Source organism: Misgurnus anguillicaudatus, chromosome 17 (assembly GCF_027580225.2).
Source record: "Misgurnus anguillicaudatus chromosome 17, ASM2758022v2, whole genome shotgun sequence".
Classification (NCBI taxonomy): domain Eukaryota; kingdom Metazoa; phylum Chordata; class Actinopteri; order Cypriniformes; family Cobitidae; genus Misgurnus; species Misgurnus anguillicaudatus.
In genome coordinates, this window is record NC_073353.2 from 26613148 (window position 1) to 26639515 (window position 26368).

Below are 26368 nucleotides of genomic sequence, written 5' to 3' on the forward strand. Positions count from 1 at the left end.
CCATTGGTCTGGTGACATTTGACAAGTTATCAAAAAATAATGCATTCCCACGGAACATTTCTAAACCAATCAAAATACAGCATTCAACAGACCCGTGGTATAAATATGTTTATACCACGGGTCTGTTGAATGCTGTATTTTGATTGGCTGAGAAATGTTCCGTGGGTATGCATTAATTGCTGATAACCGCACACCTAATTTGTCAAATGTCTTAAAAATGGGCACCAGAGCAATATTTGTGGTAACCGTGGTATAAGAGGAATAATTGACTCCGGTCCTTTGAATTATAAAAAAATTATCCGCTTCCCGTCGTGCCGCATTGCACCTTGGGTGTGTGTGCATTATTTTCTTATAATTCAATGGCCCGTCATCAATTATTCCTTACTTGTTTTATAGAACATATCAAATATCTTTAAACTAAAAAAAAAATATGTGGATGTTTAATGCTGGAAAATTAGCTATTTCCTGAATTTTAGTAAAAGGACTGCAAAAATGTTAAACTTCACATGAAATACACTGATAAAATAACTATCAAAAATCAAAATTTTCTGGAGATTTTCTGAAGCACTTCTTTTAATTGACCATTTTGTACACTATTCATAGACAGCGTCATTGGTTTCATTCCACGGAGGAGGCCTACAGTTGGGTAACACTTTGGGGACCGACCAATACTCACTTTAAACTGATTGCCTACTAGTTTGCATATTAGCAAAATACTGGCTGATTATTAATACTTATAAAGCACATATTAATGGTTTATTTAGCATGGCCATATTTTTCAACCCCTAATCCTACCCAATACATTTATACCCTACAACAGCGACTTCACTAAGAATTAATAAGCTGTAAATAAGGAGTTTATTAAGGCAAATTTAGTTAAAAGTGAATATGTGTTCATCATATTTAAGTGTTGTAAACCTCATTTCATTTGGTAACTGACGATAAATATAGACTTTTAAAAAATGCTGGTTTATTTTCAACCCATTGTTGGGTCAAATAAAAAAGTGGTTATTTTTAACCCAACGGCTGTACATTTTTGACCCAACACTGGGTTGAAAATAATTAGAGTGTATGTATACTGAAATATAAATTGTGTGAGTAAATCTATATCTGATCTGTATAAGACCTACTATTTAGTGTTTTATTATGGTTTGGAGAAAACTGTAGAAAGACAATCTCTCATTATGACCATTCATTCGCCCCCTCTGCTGGAGCCCATAGAAACCCTCTACATGTCTCTCTCAGCGTCTGTCTCTAGTGCCTCTGATATATTTTGTCAACTGGCCCAGTTGTATTCTTCACTGTCTTTATTACCCTATGCATAAGATGAACTAAACTTATGAAAAAAACTCTCTTTTATTTATCATATGTGTTTGTTGACAAATCGCATCTGCTGCTCCAGAGCAGTACAGCAAATCACACCTACTGTACACACAAATAGAGACAGTCATAAACATATGGACAGTATGTGTTGTTAAGGTCTCTAAAAAATATCTAATCTATATCTGATATATATCTTTATGATTGGTTATGCATATCACTTACTGTCAAAGTAAATTACAGCTTGACCTTGATGACATTCTGGTTCATTTATTTACATTTTAACTATGAAAGAAATGTACTGTATTGCATGAAGGGGGGTGATCTTTTATAGCTCAAGAGAGTTCATTGAGTTTTAAACAGTTTATTTCAATGTACAGTATTAAAAAAAATATGAATTTCTTTTTAAAAATAAGAATAGAAATTAGACAATTGTTGATATACAGTTAAAGTAAAGAGCAATGAAATAAGAAAAAATAATGTCTTTGTGAAGTGTCAACTCCACATGTGTAAAAACATTTAAAGCTGTTCAATAGCTTTGACTACACCACTGTCTATAGTGTGGCAGTTTCTTAGGGTCACTGTAATCAATATGAGCTCCTTTCATCACTCACACAAACACACTGTGTTGGAATCAATAACTTACCAAGTAGAATAAATCAGGTTTATATACCTCGACTTAATTCACTAAGCTTTTATTGCTTACAAACACTCATATGAGCTAATCTAGATTGGTGTACGGGATTACATTTATCTGCATCATGCACTATAGGTGACTCTTTTAATAAAATAAAATAAATAAGGAGCTCAATGCAGAGCTGGAGTTATAGTTGTGCTGTTGTGGGTGACCAAACATCTACTGATTCACCATCTCTCCCCATCATTTTCTGTAGTTCCCGATTTATTAAGACATGGATGGATGTAAGTGTCTTACCTCCGAGAGGTCTCTGAGAGGCTCCATTGTGGCGACTGCGATGTCCGGTGGGACTGCCATTGAGTTCTAGCCGTCCCATCTTCGGTGGTGGCCCACCAATTTCAGGACTACTGCTCCCGCGCCGCTCCGGGCTCTCCCGCAAATGAGGACTCTCACCTCCACCTCGCTCCATCCCCCTCCACACCACAGAGGGAACACCAGCCAGAGGATAAGGACCTGAGACAAAGAGAAGGCGCATAAAAACTCAATCTATGTCAAGGTACATGTTTTTTGATTAACATCAAAATTGGCAGTACAGTAAACAAACGGAGTTGGTATGAGCAAGAACGGGATGAAAAGAAGACAGAAGAGAAAAGAAATGTGAAATATATCACGCTAAAAAGATTAACACGAAATAATCCGATTCTCATAATAAAAAATGAAAAGCTAACAAAAGAATTTGAAAGAAAAAACACAGACACCAATTCTAAAAGAAATCCAAAATGATAATAAACCATCTAATTGTTTCATATAATTTAATAGTTTTACATTTAAAATTTATAGCACTCACAGTTTTGCATTGTAATAAAGTAGCTTTACAGAAAATATATTTTAGCGCAAACAGCAGAGACATAAGAAAAAATAACACCGAAAAAAGTAATAAAATAAAAACAAAAATTTATAAAATACATAAAAAATTTATAATTCTATGAAATAGAATTATAATTCATTATCATTACCAACCTTGTATATAGAAATGTAATCCGACCATTACATTCATAGTGATTTAAAAAAAGTATATGTCATAAAACAGACATGCCAAGTGTCTAAAAAGCTAAGTTTTCTGCCGGCTCAAAAATGTCTAAATGAAAAGATGGCTGAATTTATGACTTCAGTTTTAAACCCTGTTTAAACCATTTACAGTAATGGATGCTTCACAAAAACATTTCATCTACCATTTCAAGATTGGCTCCAAATTATAATAAAAATTTTATTAGGATTCCAATAAGACGTTTTGACAGGAAAAATAGAGGATTTCCTTTGACTTTTACTTACAACATGAACAGCTGCGATTAGAAAACAACACACAGACATCCACACTCAAGGCTATGCGCTGTCCTAAAATACAGTGGATTGTTTAAAAAGACGCTGGCATCTTATCGTCACTATCAGCAAACAAAAGAGCTGAGGCCCAGTGTCTCGTTCTGCTCCAGTGTCTGTGGAGAATGTAAACTTGTGTGTGCGTATGTTTGTGTGTCTCTCAGAATAAAGGTACAAAAGCTGTCACTGGGATGGTGCCCTTCGTCCTCCTAATACTATATACCATTTAGTATATAGCAAAAAATACCAAAAAGTACTACTTTTTGAAAATATACTGCCCTAGTGACAGCTTTTGTACATTTATTTTTGAAAATGCCAGACATAAATATGAATACCAAGTGAATTAGTAAGTCACCCTAATCATATTTGTATGCGTATGTGTGCAAATATGTTACTTTGCACCGAATGCCTGCGGATGCCTAAATAAATTCATCTGAGCCGGGGTGCACCATGGGGACAATTTTTCAGATGTCTTTGTTTTCAAGCCAAACCTTTAATATTGGTAATGTCCATCAGAGTCAGTGCCAAGCAGTATTGAGTGCATGCCAAAAGTTCAGCTCATTCCCCACTGGCCAAATGAACTCTTGATTTGCATATCACTTCCTAAATATAAAGAAATTATAATTGCTCTAAAAGTTAGGTAGGTAGATAGATAGACAGACAGAAGTTTGGCATATTTGCTAAGCAGTTGCTGGATTTCCACAATCATTTTTATTTCTAATAGTATTTCTCATTCTGTTCTATGAACTTTTATTCATCCTCAGAAAGACTTTATTCTGGTGTGTCCACCCACTAATGCCAATCTCTTCCTTTGGCCTTGATGAGAAAAACACCATCATGTATAACAAAAAAATGTCCAAAGAGAATTACAAGCTAGAGCTACATTTTCAAAATGAATAATAAATTAAAAACATTAGCCTCTGCGTGATTAAAAAAAATTGCGCCGGTCCAGAAAGCAAATGTCGGAATTCTTTAGAGTTTATTAAGCGGGTGGGAGGAAAAACACTTTGAGGGCATTTGCATGGAAAGAAATGTGTTAGTCTGCTGCTGTACTTTCACACAAACACACACGCACACACACACGGAGAAGAGCAAACCTGAAGTGTGAACTACAAACTAAAACAATTGACGTACATATAGCATTTCAATTAAAAGTGACATTTCTACAAATAGATGAGAGGATTATGTTACCTCTTGTTTATCATGCATGTGCTTTCAAAAATGCACATCCCAAACAGAAGAGCAGCTCATGCAGCATAACAAATAAATCCCACTGCTATTTGTAAGATCACAGACATGCATTTTAACTCTATGATGAAAACGGATCTGCTTTTAATTAACAGCTCATCTACGATGTGGCCTTGCCCATAGACTTGCAATCCCATGGGTAAAATAAAATCTCTTTACAAAAAGTGACTCTTGATACTTGCAAAGAACCAAACAAGAGATTGCCTGGACACAATTGACGCAACGTTCGTTTTGCTTGATGCATTACCTGATTGCTCTTTCACCGTTTAACCCCCTTTAAGCCGCTCTCCCTTTCTTTGCCATATTATCAACCCTTAAAGTCTTTTATCAGCACTGATGGGCTGTCTTTGTTCCTCCCTCATTGGGCTTCACGGGTTCAAACCTGTCTGATTTTAATGAGTCCTCCGATCCCAATCAAGAACTTGTCTGAATCTCTTCTCCAATCTCTCTCTTCCTCTCTGATCCTCCACCACCCCAGCATCAAATATTTGATGGGGAGATAAAACCAGCTCCAGTATGTCTGCAAGTCATTAACCTATGGAGATGGCACTAGTTCTGTAAAGCTCTTGCCGTGGATGTGCGTTCATCTTCTGATGCATCAGTGCAAACTTAATGATGAAATATGCTAGTTGTGATGCATGTCATAGTTATTCAAATGTATATAAGTTGCATGCTAAAAGAGAAAAACAGTAGTAATGCGTGATTATGCATATATGCTGAGAGCTTTCGTTTGCAAGCCATGTAATTCAGCACCACTGCATTTTAAATTCACCCAGATGGTAACGGTAAGACTGCCTCTTCATCATAATGTTTATTAAATAAAGAGCTTGCTCTGCTATTCGAAATGACCGAATGGGAATAAATGACGTGATTTGCGTCTAAATTCACATTTAAAGTGGGTGAACCTTTAGAAGATTATAAAACATACAGTTCCACGGCTGTAATTACATATTTATTACTTTAGTGAAATGTCTAAATATCTAAAGCACATTATCTGGAATAATCTACTGAGCAATGATTGTAAAGACAAAAAAGCAAAAACTTTGGTTAATAACAGAGCATTATTTTTAATAATTTTATAATAAGGTGTACCAAATCGGGATAAAAGTAATTACAAATATGCATTTTATGTGTTATTAAAAAGCACCCTAATTACCCTTTTGACAACTGACACACTACATAAAAATTGAAAGATACACAACACTTCAATTTTCAGTTTTTGTACCTACAGGCATTCACTACCAAATACATGGTTCCATTTTTATTTGTAATGCTTGCAGCCACACATTACAAACATAACTAATGACTGTTATGTTTAGTGGTAGATGAGAGAAGCCAGACGAGGGAGTGGAACAGAACTCTGATCCCATGAGACTCAAATTTCCAAACTTCGACGACCACACTGCAGAGACTCTCTCTTAAGCATGCAGTATACATTTTCTGCTCTGTTCCTCGCTAACCTTCCTCTTCCCTTCACTCTTTTCTTTGGCACTGTTAGATGCCTCTGCCAGTTCTACCACACACAGGAAACTGAGGGCAATAAACGACACATTACTGATCTGACTATACTCACACTGTCAGTCAGTATACACAGAGGAGAGACATGCTAAGAGAAAGGGCAGAAGGTTGCAAAAGAGATGCCTACCGAGATCTTAGACATCAGGAAGAATGAAAGTGACCAAATAAACTATGCAAACTGGTGCAATTTTCATGTCCCCTAATCTGAGCAATAAAACTTAACCTTCACAGCTAATATCAACTAATAGAAAAATACATGCATGTGTGTCATAAGATAAAGCCATGCCATGTCACGGTACTTAGTGTACCTGTGTGTTGATGACGTGCTTAGGCGTTAACCTTATTGACCAGGGAATAGGGCTATGATTCTCATTTATTGCAGGGTTATTAAAGTATCGGCTCAGTCAGGGTACAGATAAAGCAGCTGAAGATGGTCGAGGGATATATGTATTAAAGGCCCCTGCACTGTCTCTCTCCAGCACAGGTGTGTGCAGAAGGGAAGGATAGATAGATAGCACCTTATCACCTGCAAATTTGATGGCAGATCAAACTGTAACTAAGACATATGTGATTACACTGGAAATACACATAGGAGGATAAACTTAGACCTTGGATGTATGTATAATAATGACAACAGTAACCATAATAATAATAGGATATTTATTAATTTATGTGTATTAGAGGCAGAGAACAAGACCATAATGCCATAATGTGAGTATGTCAGTGTATGACAAAGACATGTGCGAAGAATATGTAGATCAACATTTAAAGAGAGGATGCGTCAGACCTTCCGGCGAACACAATCAGTTCAATACTAAACATCTTAAACAGTAAAAGATTAATAGTAAGCAGCAGTTTATTATGTTCTTTCTGAACATCTCGCTCTCTCTCACACACATAGACAAAAGTGCACAAACACAACTGTACACACACAAAAACCACAGGGCGGACTCACTGCTCTGACACTTCCAGGGACCACACATTGACTTACAAAAATCACACATGGTAGACAACACTAAGCAGCACTATAAAACACACATGAACACACAGATTGAATCTATAATTCGGAATGTATTGACTGTGATCTGGATGTTCAATGTTAAATAGGGATAGATTTTATAAAAACAAACACAACAAACCCACCAAAACTGTACCGTGTGCACACACAGCAGCCCATCTACAGGATTTTCAGTTGTATTAGCTTATTAACCTCCTAAGTCCCGAGCTTTGGTTTGTCTTTTTTTATTCAGATTTTTTCCAGCTATTTTGGGGTTAGAAAGTAAATAAATAAATATAATAACCAAATATTTTTCTTTGAACATGAAGCAGTGTAATTGTCAACGTTTGTGAACAACAGGATCCAGTTACACAGAATTAAGCATTATGGTGCAACAACAAAAAATGTGATGTCCACATATGTGGAAATCCTGGTCTTAGAAGGTTAAAGAGATCATTTAGCAAATCTTAACGGAAATAAAGGGGTAAAAGAGAGAAAAAGTATCTCATTTTGACCATCATGACAGAAAATGTTATCTGTAGCCTGTATATGCAGTACTTAGTAAAGACAGACAGATGATGAGTTAAGGTTAGAAAAGCATTTTAGATAATCCCTAGCTTTTTATCTTTGTGAGTTTTAATAATCATGATAATAATAATAATAATATAAAATAACTAGAATTTAGCAATTATGTATAATAAAAATAAAGAAATGACCAAATTCAACAAGTGTTGTGCAACAGAAAAGTAATTAAATTACATACCAATGATTTTTAAGTCTTGACCAGCTATGTGCGGCAAAATTCACAACAATTATAAAACTTAATACTGGTCCTAAATAGCCCAACATCCAATCATTCTGAAATACGCCAAATTGTAAAAGCTATGACGCGAAAAACACTTGTTCGCACCCACACAGAATAACTTAACCTTAGTTTATATCTTCAGGCGGAAAGCTGATGGTTATAAAATTTTGAATGACATTTTAATGACTGTGTATGTCCTTATTTTTATTATGAAGTGACCGTTTAAAAGTAATAAGGCACTCGAGGTCATGCTATATTGAGAATATCCCAGTCATATCTGAATGGTCGCATCATGCAATGCACGCGCTCCCCTGTGTTTAACACTTGCTGTGAATTCAACAGTTGGGTGATACTGCTGTACCTGCTTATTAAAGCTATAATATTTCATAAAGGTTTGCTAACAACAAATGGCTTATATCTGAAAATACGTATAAAAGTAAGTCATTGCGTAATGTACATGTATGCAAAGCATCATAGCCTATAGCATATAAGGTAAAGAGGTCCTTATGCTGAAGTGGCCAAACTCTTCTGTATAGTCACGGAAAAGGTAAGAGCTGGGGGAAATTCTGGATTTGATCCATTTTGATGTCCTCCCCAAAACGCCAGATTAAAAGATCCTTAGAGACTTCTATCCACTGCAAAATTACTGAGACCTATAGAGTCTTTCTTACAGAGACTAATTAGCTTTTTGTTTTTCCTTATGGTCTTGGTAAAAAAAATGCCGTCTCCCCTGGCTATGGGGCCAAGTTTGTACAAATGAATAATGAATACATCAATGTGACTTTAAAAAGAAACAGAATGATTTCTAACGCTGATGGCAGCTATATAGCAAACATACCTTCTCTTGCACAGGCATGATTTTGTGAGTGACTTTTCAAATACATTGCTAAAAAAAAGTTTAAGGATATGTATACATAACTTGTAGTTTGAACTGACAGGGAAAAAAATATCGCATGTAATATAATAACAAATGCTGTGCACCCGGCATGTGTTTTTTCTTTTTTAATTTAAGTATTTACTGCAGAGTTCAATCTAATAACAGTATAAGCGTCTTCTTGGTTGTGGTTCCATTTGCATGTTAGATGTATTGATTTTGACAACGATGGGATAGCGATTTCATTACTTAATTTTGAGTTTCTTTTTCTGTTTTGTTTTGTTTCAAAGCAAAGACCACTCGGTTCACTTCATCCACCCCCTTATGTAAAGTAAAATCCATTGACTCCATTATAAGATAAATCTAATTTACTTTAATGGCGTATGTTTTTTAAGGCAGAAAACTGTCACTTTTGAGGGCGAATCTTTTACTTTTTGAAGTTAGTTTTGTTTGCACCACGACAGAATTATCTAAACTATATATGTTAAGTAAATCATAGAAACGTCAATAACCGGAAACAGGATTTTTGTATTCCGTTGCAATTATGTCTGGCCTAATAAGTGAACTTTATTAATAAATAATTTGCCAGTTATCGCTGTTTCTATCACTATTCGATGCTGTATGCCTATATGTGTTATGTATTAATCCTAAATTGCCATCTTGACTAAGTTTCTGGTAATTTGTATATTTTTGAAACTTATGCAAAATGTAAACAATAATCTGAAATGTTTTAAATATTAAATCATAAGATTTTTTGGCGTCAATGTGTCTCCTCATTGCTTCAAGTAGGCCTTATCAAAAATGTTGCACCCAGTAAAAGTTAAAATATTTAAAAGATTAAGCGCTTTACAAGTTGAGATTTGTACAAAAATACCCTATCTGTATTTTGAATGTAGCATAGTTATATTATTTTATTTAATTACTTCTTAAATACCAGGATGAATATAACAACACAAGATCTGTTTTAAAATAGACACGACTTATGTGCGTCACTTTTTCAAAACTGAAGTGGACTGGGCACATTAAATTTATTGTTTTGTTTTGTCCTCTTTTCATACAAAACAATAATATGGGATGGTATAGGCCTATAGCAAAAACATGTTTCATAAATTCTAAGAATCCTGTCTTAGATTTAGAGGACGTAAATATGCTAAAAGTAAACACACACACACACAAACACACACACACTCATGAATGCGAGGAGACCACAGACAAACACGTGTGAAACTAAACTTGAGGCCTAATCTTGTTGAAGCTTGAGGAAAGGGATTTTCCTTTAAACTATTCCCATTTGCATCAAAACTCATTGAAATGCGTAAAATATCAATAAAAGTGCAGTAAAAACAATTTTGAATTAGTTTAAATGTGTTTAAAGTGCTTATACATCTCCGCTTCCATGAATATACACTCGTCATTAGCGAAGTGACTTACTAGAAAATCACCACAATCTGTAAATTGGTTAGCTTTGGTCTAATAAACACATTTTGCGATATTCTTAACACTTTAATCTTTTATGCATTGCTCCTAAACAATCGACATTGCAGAATATGCCTTACTTTAGCACTCCTGTCTTAAACGTAATTTTTATTAAGTTGCAAATTTAAATAAATGGTGCAAATATTCTTCGTGCATATGCGTGTATTCATGTACAAAAACATTTAAATAATTTTAATTATTATTATTAGGCCTAATATTATTATTATTAGTATTACTATTATTATTATTAGGCTATTAATTAATATTTGCAAACATTTCCACTCATTATCAGAAGTGCATTGCTCCACTGTGTCATAGTTCCTGGAAAAACTTAATGTCTTTAAGAATAATTAGTGTATTTATTAAATCCTTTAGACTTACATAAATAACTATGTATGTTTATGATAGAATGACAAGCATATAATTTTTGTTTATTGGAGATACAGCCTCAAAGAATTAACTTATCATATAAGAGTTCATATTAATCGATATTCTAAACAGTACTTAAGACGTTAACAAGTTAAAGAATCTGCTGTTAAATTAGCAGTATGCATGAATGTGGAAAACACTGGATGAAAGTGGACGAAAGTTGTTTCTGTTGCACTTACTGCTTATGGCGTGTCGGTACCTCGGTTGGCCGTTGAGAGGGCTCTGTCCATTGATTAAAAGTATTGAATCCAGGGCTAGGCTTCTCGCAGCCTCGCGGAGGGCTGAAAACGGTCGGCTTCGGTATAGGTTCGGTGTTGGACACTTGGGCTCCGTGCACTGTGCGCTGTGACTGAGCCACTGGAACTGAGAGACTCCGAGCTGAGAGATACAGGTAGCAGGAGACAGACAGCATGAAGATAGAGAGGGGGTGCGAGAAAGAGAGGGAGGGAGAGAGATAGGACAGTTCACGGGACTGAACACAGCACAGAGATCCAAAAAGTAAACGACACAAGTTCCGAGTAGCGAACCGACGACAATCTGTCCGGTTAGGAATCTTGCTTACGGTTTACCGCAAGTTTGAGTCACGAATGTCCGTGGGACAAACCCGGCAGAACCAAAACCCCCAGCTGCGGGCGCAAAGACAGCATCAGAAGCTGAAATTGCATGCACAGAAAAAGAAACAAAGCAAACAGACGTCAGATATCTGCTTTGTGCGATGCGGACAATACCTATTACAGCGTTGTAAAATCTCCAAAGCAACAATGTATGTCACTTTCAATCTGTTCCTTGCTCGGCGCGCGGACTGACGGAGAGGGGGAGCCGAAAGAGCAATGGGAGTGGGAGGGGAGGACTGGAGAGCAAACGTGGAAGTGTGACAGGGAGGGAGGGAGGAACTGGGCTGTCCAAGGTAAGTAATTAATGTATTTGATATAGGTCTTTAAGTTATCAACAAAGCGCATTAGGTCTGGATAACTTTTTGACTTTTGTTTTAAACAGTTGTTTATTATTATTATTATTTAAGATACATTTTAAAATGTTTTATCTTGAGTTAATCAAGCTGCTTTAGATTAAACGCACGCGAACGTGTTTTTTCTCATAACCATTTTTTTTTTAAATGTAACCAAATTTAAATGCACAATTGCCCTGTTATGTTTACTTGTTGAAGTCATCTAAAGAAAGTTTCATATAGAAATGATAACTGATATGCTTAAACGTGATAAAAGCATGAACAAAAATGCAATAGTCGCTCAATGAATTCAAATCTTAAGTGAATTTGTAGCTTAGTGTTGTAAAGAATATAAACGAATTGAAGAATTGTAAAGAAAATAAAAAATATTGTTTGAAAATCATTAAGGACAGCCGTCCACATAAAGACTACGTAAAATGTAATTAATCTTCTGTGACGATAGCTTTTAAAAACACACAAATGCATTATTGAATTCTAAGGCTGACTTCACAAAGCACATTTGAGTTGACAAGATAGCAATTCTGATCAAATCACTCAATCGTTCAAACCCAATAAACAGACGTATGTTTAAATCTATAAAGGCATTAAGGTTCTGTGGTCTTACTGTCTTTATCTTTAGTGAGTTTACTAACAAGGTATCAAAGCGTAACGCTTATACGCACACAACAATATACGGACGACACAGATACTTACAGCCTATATTCAAAAGCATTAACAATAACGTGCATCTACAGTTGTGGCCTTTGCTGTCGTCTACTTTAAGTTACGTTATCTTAAATAGTTATAGCCACACAAATCCGAATCTTCTAAACGTTAAAATGCATGCAGATATATAATGAGTTATATTACGACATTTATCCACAATATGTTTGGTTATATTGTAAAAGTATCTTACCTTTTGGCAAAGTGTTTCAATAAGAGCTCATTAACTGCACAATAGTGTGTGCAGTTGGCTGCTATGCTGGTTTAAAACACTTCAGAGTGTGTGAGCAAATGCTGGCTGATTCTCCAACCTCATTCGTCACTATTATAAGATAATGATCCACGATGATGATGGCAATGTGGTGCAGCCTTGCGTGTCAGAGATAGGTAAAAGACAAAAAGGACTTGTGTTACTAATAAGAAACAAGTACTGCAACTGATCAATACATTGCCTGTCAAAATCAGAGCGAGAGAGAGAGAGAGAGAAAGAGAGAGAGAGAGAGAGAGAGAGAGAGAGAGAGAGAGAGAGAGAGAGAGAGAGATTTTTCATCTGTATAATAAGGTTCAGAGCTTTGTGTTCTTACGATGCAGATACATGCTTGTCTGGATAAAACAAGAAATTTGTCATCCCTTAACTTTGCTCTTTCGAACATTTAAAGGTTAGAATTAAAAAAAAAAATAGCACATTGCCGGATGCCGTGTGTAATCTTTAAAATAAGTGCATTATTTTGTTCCTATTTTGGTGAATAAATAAGTGTCATACATGTTTTTGGTCACTGACAAATTTGTTTTCCGTCAAGTTCTGTTGGTTCCAGCAAACACGTTAACTCTATAAACCATGTTTGAAACCCCTATAACCAATAGTTAAATAATTTCGTTAAAATACATATATACATGGTAATATATATAAAATTATTAAATGCAGACTTTCAATTATTATTATTATTATTATTATTATTATTATTATTATTATTATTATTATTATTATTATCATTATCATTATCATTATTAAAATCTCGATCAGTTTAATATAAGAAACATTTTGCTTTCGTTATTTAAATCTTTATGATCAATTTCATCTTTTTTCAGAGAGGCAAAGAAAGTTCTGACCAAAATTATTAAACATATTTGATTTTTTAAGTTATATAAATGCTCATAAACACTGGGGTTAGAATTTTAAATTAAAATTAATTTGGTCGTTTATACAAATTATTTTGCATGTTCAATATATTAGCCGATCTTCCGTTTACCTGCTCTGCTGAAATGAGAATTCAGAGAGAATAAAGGCGCCTTTCGAAAATTATTATTTAATTGCGATTCAAAATAGCAGATTTATAGACGAGTAAAATAACTAGCAGAAAATAAATTAAATGAACACATGTATATGTCCATGCCCATGCAAATGAACACAATATGAACGTTGACGTTTAAAACGTTCGCTTTACCTGACGTTTTAAGTACACTTTATTTTTATTATTTTTTTATTTTTTGTGCTAGGCTATAAGTACTGACAACAACTGATTCCCAGATTTAAAAGCACATTTAAAAGAGCTGTGAGTTTTTGGGGAACCTTTTTTGAGCATCTCTTTGAATGTCCCCATGAGCTCTTCTTTTTTCCATTTCTTGGGTAACTGGGAATCTAAAATTAGCAGATTACTTAGAGCCAAAGCAACAGTCAAGCAGAAAGAGTCGTTCCACGAAACAAGTAAAATAAATAAGCTGTAGACTTCAGAAACATTTCAGCTTGGGAAAGTAAATAATTCAAAAGATTCATTACCCTGAAGCATTTGTAAAACATGACAATAATTACGCGGCAGTTTGCAACGCTTGGTGCATGCAGTCCCTAGGTAAATTTGAAGACATCCTTAAGTCCATTAAATGGACCGTACCATCAAGTTGGATTATGTAACCAAATACTAAAGACTTGAGAACTAAACGTGAAAGTTTAGTAATCGGTGGGTTTAATTTACAAGACTTTAAGTCTGTTGCTATTGAACGTTATATAAATTATAATGTATTTGTTCAAACTTATTTTTGCATAATTATCACTTGGAAATCTCTTAAATTCAAGTGTAGCCTATACTGTTAATGCAGTCCGACACTGAAAACGATATTTAAATGGAAGGACATACCTGTACAAATTAGGCTAATTATGTGTTTGGGGCAGCTTTCTCAGATGACCATTCACAAATGTTAGAGTTTACAGAAAAATATTAAATTATTTCCCAATAAAAGCAGAGTAACATCGACATGTTATTGTCGAATCACAAATTATCATCGTTTTATGTTGGTTACGTGGGCTATGTGGTGAAAACGGGAAATAGTGATTTTAGGTCACTGCTGAAAGACTGAAGTGTGAGACGTAAATGTGGAAATAGCGTCGTCTAGTGGATGAAAAAACCTGCCATACAGTAATTCTGATCTATGAAGTTTCAAAGCACTAAATGTTTTCTAAATTGGTGGTATTTTTAGGTTTATTTCTGGGATCAGAGAAAGTGGAAAAAAGATTAAGTCTCTGTTTTTATTGTTCAAGAAAAACACTTCACTGCCTAGATATCAACTATTTCAGTTGTAAAGATCGCATTTAACATAAAAATATCGACACCAGACGATAAATGTTTTATTAGAATTATTGTTAGTAATTATTATTATATTATTATTAGTATTTATAGAATACATTTCTATTCGTTTCGCAACAACGTACATTAAACACTGTTACAAGCAAATAAATAATCATTTTGTAATAATATATGGGCTTAAAATAGTAGCAATAATATCTGTATTGTTAAAAATTCTTGTATAATACCAAAATTGTACTTCTGCAAAGGGTTTCTGAAGCACTATGTTAAAAGCACGCAAGGCTGCTTAAACTAAAAAAACATCGTGCTTTAAAACGTTTGTAAATTCTCAGACCACTAATATATTTTGTAAAATAAAAATTAAATGTATGGTGTAATTTAAAAAGGATTCCGACAATACTGATGCGCAATTAATAAGCATGTCGGTACTCGGTATTCACAGACAAATTACAAAATAATGATACTGCAATATTTAGCTACTTAAAAAACTACATTTTATGAAAACAAATGATTTGCTGGTTGAGGGCTCTCTCTCTCTCTCTCTCTCTCCTCTCTTCAGGTTGTTCAGGTTGAAATTCATACAGCCTATTCTGTATTGCAGGCACATTGCATGCTGCATAATGGCAGTCACAAGTGTGAGGATCTGCACTGCGCACAATAGATGATCAATGCTGCAAATGTCTCTCTATGTTTTCATATAAAGATTTGAGTTCATGTTTTCATATAGAGATTTGAGTTCACAATATTGCAGTTGTCTATCCAACCAAAGCAGCACAACTAGGCAAAGTGTTAACTGCTAATGATCTCTTTAACGTGCACGTTGCGTATTTTTATATGGTCACTTTTATTAACAAAAAGTTGCACGTTAACATTTCTAAACGTTTCTCTGACCTAACTATTATAATTTCTTTTTCTATATTTGGTAATATTTAATTACATTCAGTGCCTCGACATGATTCAATTCCCATGCCTGGCCATATTTTCGTATAGTGAGATCATTAGAGATATTGGCAGCGGTTTTAACCTTAATTCAGCACTTTTGGACCTGACAGCTCCCGTACCGAAGCACTAAAGCAATGTAGGCCTACTTCTTGTTGTAGGATTACACACGATGATCCAGCATGCAATGTACGACGAAAGTTAAGGAGATCTTAAGAGTGAGAAAACTTTTAAATATAGTTTTATATAAACGCATTTTAATTTAAAATAATAATTTGACACATAAAATACCTTTATATTTTTAGAATTTATGTTTGGTTATTTTTCGTTATTATTATTATTATTATAAATATTATTATTATTATTATTATTATTATTATTATTATTATTATTATTATTATTATTATTATTAATCTCTATTTGCCCTAAACGCAAATGTTTTCTATAAAAAAGGCAATAAGAGTTTGTGTTAGCAATTAGACTAAACATTTTTTTTTAAATCAAGCCAACGACAAATGTTAAATCCATTTGTCTTGTAAAGGAAACTTTAATAGGGGATTCAGGGGCACGGGAACAAATTGCTTCCACTCAGAGGTCACGATTCCCGTGAATTTCCCCTTCTAATGGTTCCACTTCAGATCAACATCATCTGAGTGCCAAAATCTTGTTAAACTACTGAAACATATTCGATAACAATAAGATTCAATATTACAGCATAACATGATAATAATAATAAATTGTAATAATAATAAATTGTTCCAACCTTTATTTTGAAAACAAATCTCTCCGTCGTGTCTAAATTGCCTGCATGCACACTGGAGACTCCAGACAACTCAAGTGTTGCTTGTCGCAATTATTGATAATGGTGATTTACGAGAAGGTTGTAATTTGTATAATTTATTTTTATTTTATCATTTTAAAATGTGTTTTTAAATAACTATACTTTTGTTAAAAACGACTTGAATTTTCTTTGAAACCGACAATAACTAATAGAATAAATTATAGTTTTGATTTTAAAGACTATTGAATGATCTAGATTTGTCTCTTCGGTTATTCACATTGGGTTTTACCTGAAATGAAATCCGACTGACCCGAGACATTCAGTCAGGGGCTTGGAAGCAAACGCGAGCTGTTAAGCGTGAGCAGCACTCTGCACTATGTCATTGAGCAAAAGTATTTGACAGTTGGAATGATCTGTAAATACTTCATTAGACTGTGTATGAGTTCCCCCTTGTGCCTCATGGTCCAGTTCTGGTAAGATTTACAAATGATAACATAAACAGAGCAAAAAGAAATTGATCCAGCGTTTGAAAGCAGAGGAGGGGCTCTTAAGAATGCGATCTGCCCACTTAACACGAAAACCAGGCAGTCTGTTGGCCAACATGAGGTTTGACCCACCACAGCTTATGCTGTGTTTTGCTAATGAATTTCAAGGTCATTTGGCATCGAACCTCATCAATGTACTTTGCGGTTAGAATAACAGCACATTTTTGTAAAAATGTCTGGTGCATTACATTTCTTTTTTTTACAATAACTATTCCTTCATTATAGGTGTAAACTCATTTTTCTTTTCAGTGAAACTTGTATTACACTTTATTTACACATTTTTTCAAATGTGTAAAATATGAATAAAACTTTAAATAGTTGGATTTAAATGAACATATGTTGTTCTGTTTCAACCAGTGGTTAGGTCAAATAGCTATGGGAATTTTTAAGGTTAATTCAAAACAGGTAAACCAGTGATTGGTGTTGTCCATGTTTTACCCAACCATGGCTGAAAATAGCATTGTTTTGTGTGTGGTAACTAAGAAGTGTAAATATTTCAATATTATTTGATACAATATTGTATTTATGATATCTATTGTATTAATTGATGATTATTCAATACGTTTTACTCATTTTAGACAACAGTACAGTACAGTACAGTACAGTACAGTACAGTACATTGCGTGCCTTTTTAAAACTTATTATGATAAACGTAGCATTTTTTAATGAGAATAAATACTTAAATAATAGTATTGTAATTGACACTGACACTGTAATTGACTTGATATCTGTATAAAACTGAACCCACCAAATATCCTATAAAAAGTGTCTTATAATCCACTCACCTTATTTTTTGAAAACCTCAATTCAGCCTGACAGGCATTTTGAAACAAGCAGATTGTGGTATTGTGCCTACAGAAACCCATTACAGACAATATGAGGACAAGCAAACAGTAGGTGTCTAGACAACAACATTGACACAGTCACATTCACCAGACTTATCAAAAGACCGTCTCAGGGACATATGTGATGGGATGGGCGGATGGGAGTTGACTGATGCTGAGGCGATTTGTGTCGTCACTAACTTAATAGGGATCAAAGTCCGTTTTCTTAGTCCTACAGACCAGGACAATAAACAAATTCCTAGGACTAAGGCCAACTTTGTGAATAACAAACAGAGTCACAGACACTCACAGCAAACACACCCCTGAGTAAACAATTATATTGGTGCAGCAATAAGGAACAATGATTAGAGCTAAACATGGCCTTGTACAGACCCCCCCAAAAACAGGATCTTGGTCATTTGTAAACCTGCTGTGAAATCTAAACTAATGTCTCATAATTTAATTATGAGATCATGATCATCGAAGTGTGATTTCAATCATTGATTTTACTTTAATTTCAATATTTGATGTGGCCTTACTCAGTTAATATTAAATATATCAAGGTTATATTTTCACAGAATGTTCTTTACATTATGTACAATGATTTAACAAAACAGTAAATCACTACTTAATGTGACATTTTACATCTGTGTTGTAAAATTAATGTAATAATGCATTTAATTTTTATAAATAGTCAAACAGTTGGACAGCCAAGTTTAAAATCATATTACTTACTTACTTATTTTCTGACTCTCTTAGTCTCCTGTGAAATGGCAGAAGTTTGGCAAAAGAAATGAAGCATGCATTAGTTTTGTTTCACAAGTGGGTGAAACTATGGCATTTAGCTTTAACTAGTTACCACCATTCAGAAAGGAAGAACTGATCCATTGTCAGGTATTATCTGTGACTTGCAAGTCATCAATCTGATTTACAGTTTGGTCCCAGAATACATCTGATAGTTCTTTAATAAATAAAAAGGTTTAGGCCAAAAGCTTGTTTGAGTTTGGATATTCATGTGAAGAGAAGCTGTTTGTGTTTGTTAAAGTAAGACGGGTCATTGTCACTAAGCCTTACTCAGCTTTACACATCACCAATCCACCTTCTCATTTCTAAATCTTCCTTGGCTTTGTGAAATTTTCCAAAGCTGGAATAGATTTCGGTGTCTCTGATGCACTAAAACACTGAAAGAAAATACAAAGACAGAGAGAAAGTAATAGGGACTGGAGCCAGGTCGTATTACTCTTACTTATTAAAACCTCAATCAGGTCTGAGCGCTCTGGACTTGAGCGGTCTGTCAGACTCAGCTCAGAGCAGCACCACAAAACTTGATCTCTTTTTTCTGTGTGATGTGTCTGTAGTCTACATTTTCAGTTCATTTACAATTATGACTCACTGGCATGCACCATGGACTTGTTTTAATGCAAAGTATCACAGATTTGAAGAAAACAACGACAATATATGGCTGAAATCCACGCAGTCACAGTCTGGATCTTTGATGCCAAAGTCTTTAAAAAAATCAAAGTTGAAAGTTTTATTATTTTGCTTAAGCAGACAAAAGTGTATGTTCAAATGTCTGGGCTAAAAATTGCTGGTTGTTCATGCCAATTTAAAAAACATTATTTAGTTACAGAGTTTTAATTGTTGTACACTTGAAATGCTTGCAAATGTTTCCCGTTGTCCAAAAGTATAGCCTACTTTTGCATATTTCACTAATTTATGTGTCTCACATGTATTTATTCTGTCAAATAAGCATGCAACAGAATTAGAATATGGAAGTGAGTTAAAAATGCATAAAAAAATTCAAATTCAGAAGAGGATCTTGTGCATTGTGTGTGGCTTTGAAGCCATTGGGTTTGATAAGAATCTGCATTGTGATGGGCAAGGGCTTTCAGGTCAGAGGTCGTGCTGGTTCTGTGATCTTGTGTTTGTTATTGCTATGCTGCCCTTGGCCAGGTTAACACAGCGCCGTCATGACGACTCACCGCGCACCACGGAGGGGGAAGGTGGAGGTCACCCTCTTAAATGTGTTGATAGGACCCGGGGTGGCTAAGCTAAAGTGGTGAAATATTATCCCTCTAAAGAGGGGGAAATTAAGTTTCAAAGCACACTTACCATCATTGCGCCCATTTTCCTTGTCAGAAAGACTGCTTGCCAAATGAGCTGCACTGTTAAATGGGTGAAAGTGACAGCTGGAGGGAGCTCTCACACTTCGTAGGGCTTCGTATTATTGCAGTGGTGTAAAATCATTAGGGTGGAAGCGTAAGAACTGAACAAAATTTGAATAGTTTATGCACTCTAAAAAAAAAAGGTTCCTTGAGGTTCTATATAGAACCGTGGGGTTCTATACTTGGCCAATAGAACCTTTTACCAAAAAACGGGTTCCATATAGAACCCTTGGAAGGCAAAGAACCATTTTTATTAAAATGGTTCTATAATTCACGTTTTGTGACTGAAGTGTAAACTAAAGATTACACAATAATTGCAGACCTACACAACTCATTTACAAACCTACACAACTCATTCACAAACCTTTTTGTGTCAATAGGTTGTGGTCAAATAAAGAGAGAGTCAACAAATAGGCTACTAATATTTAGTGTACACTGTAAAAAATCCAACTAATGAAATGTTGGACGGGCAAAAATATATAAGTTAAACCAATTTTTTTGTTTGAGCTAGTTGAGAAGATCTGTGTTTAAAATATTAAATGAATGGTTATTTTCAAATCCAGTCAACATTCAGAATGGCTAGTGTTGACTGATCTAATTAAAACAAATCAGGTAAATATGTGGACTTATGACAGCTATGTTTCCTGACAACAAAATGCTCATAATATTACTGTTATTTGGTCACAAAATGTAATTGTAAGAGTTGTTCAGGCGTGAATGTATGTGCTTAAAGTTTAAATATGCGGTCGGTTAATAAAGATAGCGTCTATTTAAAAATGTGCTCGGACACTTTCGGACGTAGATGAGCTCCATATGAGCTCCAGAAAATCACAGACACTTAAGCGCTCACACCCCGCCCAGCGCAGCCTCTCCTCAGCAAGCCCATCAGACTGCTGGCTCTGATATCTCTGTGGCGTTTAAACATGCGATTTAATTCATTTTAATTTGTCATACTTAACAATGAAAGGGTTATGTTTTAAATCATATTTTAGGATTGCACTTAATTGATATTGCTGTTGAGTGATGTTTCATATCTTTTACATTTGTTATAACCGGACTGCATGCGAAATTGAACTTCAGAGCTGAAGGAGCGGGTGGAGAAATAGTCCCAATTAACAATCTTAAATAAAACTTCTAAATATACCCGTGTGTATACCCGTGTACGCGCGCGTGCGCGCGACCCGCTCGCGCGCGCGTGTGTATGTACAGTATGTGCGTGAGTTTTTAATTTAAAATGTCTTAACTTAACTCGGAAGGATCTGAATCACAGGTCATTTAATCTGAGATCATTCCGCATGTAACAGCTGGAATCACTCACTGTTTCCCACAACGACACAAGTCATCAGCCGTTTCCTCAAGGTCACGTCAGGTAAGCGTTTGTAAATAAATGTTAATTTTAGACTATATTAATTGGCAAAGACGCAAATACTCGACGTTTTTGTAAACATATAAGTTATATAAAGGTGTGTTATGTTATGTGACCGACTTAAAGCGTGTGTTATGTTATGTGTCCCGAGTAAAAGTGGAGTTATTTTAGTTAAGATAATACCGGACAGGGTTTAGGACTCCGTCTTAATTATAATTGGGACATTTTTACAAACAAACCTTATAAAATACAATACTGGCGTGCATTTTGAGACAAAACAATAGCACTCATATGTTTACAGATGTCAGTATTTTAGTCAGTGATAAGTCCTGTCCGAGAAAACCGCCCAATAGTGTTTAATTCAATTACGTGTGATGTCTGAGGGAAATTTGGCAATTTTAGGGTATAAAATCTTTCACCGTCAAGCTTTATTATATTAAACATGTTATTTATGTATGTATGTGTGTTTATATTCCTCTGTTTATTAAACCAGAGCGGTGGTGATGTGGAGAGGCAGACCAAGACCACCACCATACGCGAAGATGAGCCTCGAGGCGTGACAGTTATTTTTTCAAACTGAGGAGTTCGGACTCCGGACCGGCATTTCTGCTTGTTTGTACCCTGAGGTAAGTAAACTTTCTACATTTTTGAAACGATATTACTGAAATATTTAGTATAATTAGTTAATATTTTTTTTGTTAGAGTAGGTATTGTGCTAAATAGTGATACTAGCTACATTTATAATATTTACCTCAGTTAAAAAATACTGCTGGTAACGTTAAAGCACTGACGGGCTTCGTCAACCGTCATTATAAAAGCTCTGTTAAATACATTTTGTTCCGGGTTTTAATGAATTACGTTACAGTCCTGCTTTATTTCTTTGTCATTTTAAATTAAATTGCCAAGCACAATAAGACAGCTGTGTTGTAAGGAGACGAAATTCGAGACAGGGGTGTTATTTCAATGAAGCGCGTGGTCAAAGGAACCGGGTGGAAGACGGTTGAAGGGAAATTATATGTAAATGTTTGTCGCAGTTTTACACATATTCCGTGAGTATTTTTCGCTTGTTCACGAGTGTTTTATCAGGGTTGGAGCTAAACTCGGAAGGAAAATGGAAACTGCTGGCCACAGTTGAGAACATTCCGCCGGTCTGTATTATAAATGCTCGATTGCAGTGCAGCGTTTGTATCCGCAACAAGTCTAGATATGTATGTTTTCTGTGATGCACACAAATAATTAATGTGATGATAGCTGTTAAGACACTTACATTTAACATTCAAATGTTTTAAAAACCAAACCTGTTCAGGTTTTTATGTGTATTTGGTTTGTGAAGTGTAATTTATGCTTTTTTCCTCTCCCCCACAGATAACCATGGTTAATAAATGGTCAGACACGTCACTGGCTTTAAAATATAAACCCCATTGATGCAAAAAGGTAAGGTGCTTAAAAGACCTCGTAAACCTGACTTCTGACACTAATGTTCATCAAAGAGCAAAATAAAAGAAATCTGTGTTTTGTAGCTTTAATGATAATTCTTACTGTATGTATTTCATTTAGAATTTAGCATTAAAGACTGTAAAGTGTTTGAGGACTTAATTTAAATTCTGTATATTTCACACAAATTTTTTTATTGAACATTGTGTTTTGAAAAATACATCAATTGCAACCTCAAGTTAATGTAGACTTTAAGGAACTTGTTTGTCTGAAAGTGGATATATAAAGATTTTGTGTTTTAAGATGCTGCGTGGAATGACAATGAGGTTTGGAACAGACTTGGTGAAGAACATGGAAACATCTCTTAATAAAATGGCCCCAAACATCATCAGGAGTGCAAAAGAAGGAAGTAAAAAACATCTCTACGCCAATCTCATTGGAGAGGAAACCACAGAAGGTGCTTGTTCTTTGTCCAGTGTAAAGTAGCTTTATTTGCATTGTCAATGTAAAGGTTCTAGCACCTATAAATTGTATAAGTGAAAATATGAAAATAATGTTAGTATAAACTTTTTCCTTGCCATTGAAGAGTAAACTTGTTAATTAAGAGACGCTGGCTGAGAAAGAGTTAAAGTTTACCCACAAATTAAAATTATCGTCACTTTCTTCAGCAGAACACAACAGAAGATATTTTGAAAAAGTATGCTAATCGAACAACAATGGTGCCCATTGACCTGCATTGGTTTTGTGTCCATTAAATTGCTAGCAGAGTTGTTCGGTTACAGACATTCTTCAAAATCTTTTTTGTGTTTGTGTTCTGCTAAAGAAAGAAAGCCGTGAACGTTTGAAATAACGAGTGAGTGAATGAGTTTTCTTTTTTGAGTAAAATGTCCCTGTAATTGATATCTGTACCTAATGTACAATAATTTGTATCTTTGTAGGTCTGGTGAGGAATGCTGCACTTATGTTATTGCAAGCATTATTTCAAGAAAATCCCAGCTTTCTTTACTGTGTTAATAGTGTAGGTATAGTCTTCTGTAATTTAGTTAGCATTTGAGGCACTTTATTTAAAGTAACATTCAATGCAAATATAAAAATATTACTCTGTTTACCCTTAAATAGCATACAGCTCTACATCAATTATTATGAGTCTTGTTGGTTCGTGAGTGTCGCTTGCCTAGTTGTCATACTTTATTTGTGTTATTATGGGATAATTTTAAGTCTATTTGATGGCTTCTGTTAATTGGTAAAAAGCACTTAAAAGGTGAAATGTTTGTTTTACAGGAACCCAAAGGTCCCACACCAACCATAGTGTTCAACGGCTCTCCTGATCTTCTCAAATCTGAAAGTATCAACTTTATAATGGACAATGTGAACTTAATATGTGGAAGACATTGACATCACAGGCTGTGGAATGACTGTGTCACAGGTCGGAGAAGTGGGGAATGGGAAAGGGAATCTAAAAATCTCGCTTCTCGCCCTCAGGGGGAGTATTACGGGGCCAGGGACGTTGGAGGGGTTTCCACGTGACTCCAGCTGGAACACCGCTACGGCCCCTGATGGCATCCACAAAGGTCCAAGACCCTCCTAAGGTGAGTACGGACGACAAGGACACAGCACACATCTTCAAGAAAGCTTTGTGTATTTCCGTTTCAAGAGGTTCTTACTTGACTGTTGAACAGTGTTTCTTCTCCCTCCTAAGCTCCCAGCCGTAGCAGAACTACGTATTTCAGCACCCGAACGACTAACAACCCAGCCGGCATCTGCAGCGTATATCCAACGCGATCAAACTTCACTCTGACAAGTAACTTCCTATACACAACTACGCCGTCCTTTCGCCCGGACCAGCCCCGCACTCTTTCCGCCCGCTACCTAGCGGTCGCCGGATCAGCAGAGCCTGCGGACTCTTCGGAGGCTGGTCTTCGTTGTGCTGCCCAAGGCGGAAGTTGACTCGCCCGAAAATCGACCCTTCCAGTAACTTCTACCTTCTCTCTTTATATCCTCCTCCATGGCGTGGCTCGCCCAACCATCGCTCGCCACGTCACTCACACAGCTGTGCCTTGTTTCAGCGAGTGCGGGGATTCCCGGGGAACCCGGAAGTGCCGGTGTCTGTACAAACCGGTCCGGGCGGAACCTCTTCACTCTCCTTTTGGTTCCGCCCCGCATAGTCACTCCGTGACAACTGTTTGCGTTTTTTTTTCTCCTCAATGTTCAATACCCTTTTGCCATTAAGCACACAGTGACTTTAATTTATAAAATATATGCTTAAGTTTTAATACCTGTACAAAACAAATGTACAATCAACTTGTGTAAATTGTCATTCTATTTAATAGATTGTTCATGAATTGTCTTTAAATGCATTGTGATTTCGGTAACACTTTACAATAAGGTTCATTAGTTAACATTAGTTAATGTATTAACTAACTTGAACAAACCATGAGCAATACATTTGTTACAGTATTTATTCATCTTTGTTAATGTTAGTTAATTCAAATTTAAGCTTTAATTGCTTGTTCATGTTAGTTCAGAGTGCATTAACTAATGTTAACAAGATTTTAATAAAGTATAAGTAATTGTTGAAATTAACATTAACAAAGATTAATAAAGGCTGTATAAGTGCAGTTCATTATTAGTTCATGTTGACTAATGTAGCTAACTAATGTTAACTAATGAACCTTATTGTAAAGTGTTACCGTGATTTCTTTTTATCATTTCAGACACATGTAAAAGTTACTAAAAATTAGTACTGCATATACTGTACAGTATCTATGCGTAAGGGAAATAACTTGAACAAAATTTTTAATGTATAGTGTAATTAAGAGTTTAGCTGTTTAATACAGAGATGCAATTTATTTATTTATATATATATATATATATATATATATATATATATATATATATATATATATATATATATATATATATATATATATATATATATATATTATTTATGTATAAACGTGTGTATGTTTATTAAAAAGTGAAAATGCTTAATGGAAATAATTAAATAACTAAATGGTTGAATGTAATGAGACATTTTAAATGTAAACTAAAGTTTTGCTGTCTAATACAGAATAAAGAGATGTGATTTTAAGTAATTTTTATAGATTTATATTTCTGTATAATACAATTAATAAATAGTAAACTTTTATAATTTTCTGGATTGGTTATAATTTCTTATCAATAATAAATTACTCATAATAATAATAAAGAACCTTTAATGGTTCTAAATAGAACCATCTAACTATGATTTAAAGAACCATTTGGGGTTCTTTTTAATGAACCCATTAAAGTGGTTCTATATTGAACCATTTGGGGGTTCCATATATGAAGCGGGTGATAGAACCATTTCTGGTTCGATATAGAACCATTTTTTTTAAGAGTGTGG

At 34.9% G+C, this 26368-nt stretch overlaps 1 protein-coding gene and 2 long non-coding RNA genes across 4 annotated transcripts in view; 2 read left to right on the forward strand and 1 right to left on the reverse strand.

Moving 5' to 3' along the window:
• The window catches only part of LOC129451928 (uncharacterized), a 104923-nt gene extending 102570 nt beyond the window's left edge, over positions 1-2353 (forward strand). Inside the window, exon 6 of the long non-coding RNA XR_008646924.2 lies at positions 2214-2353. This is a non-coding gene — a long non-coding RNA (uncharacterized lncRNA). The remainder of the gene's footprint in view (positions 1-2213) is intronic.
• The window catches only part of satb2 (SATB homeobox 2), a 38144-nt gene extending 35718 nt beyond the window's left edge, over positions 1-2426 (reverse strand). Inside the window, exon 1 of the mRNA XM_055215480.2 lies at positions 2255-2426. Within this exon, the coding sequence (XP_055071455.2) occupies positions 2255-2426 (172 nt within the window). The remainder of the gene's footprint in view (positions 1-2254) is intronic.
• An 18977-nt stretch (positions 2427-21403) lies between these two features.
• LOC129420809 (uncharacterized) lies at positions 21404-26078 on the forward strand. 2 transcript variants are annotated; one of them, XR_012358362.1, is made up of 7 exons: positions 21404-21552; positions 22043-22175; positions 22915-22983; positions 23287-23440; positions 23922-24001; positions 24265-24572; positions 24683-26078. It is a non-coding gene; the product is annotated as an uncharacterized lncRNA (long non-coding RNA). The 2 variants fall into 2 exon arrangements; XR_012358363.1 differs by lacking the exon at positions 23922-24001.
• Positions 26079-26368: the final 290 nt, after the last annotated feature.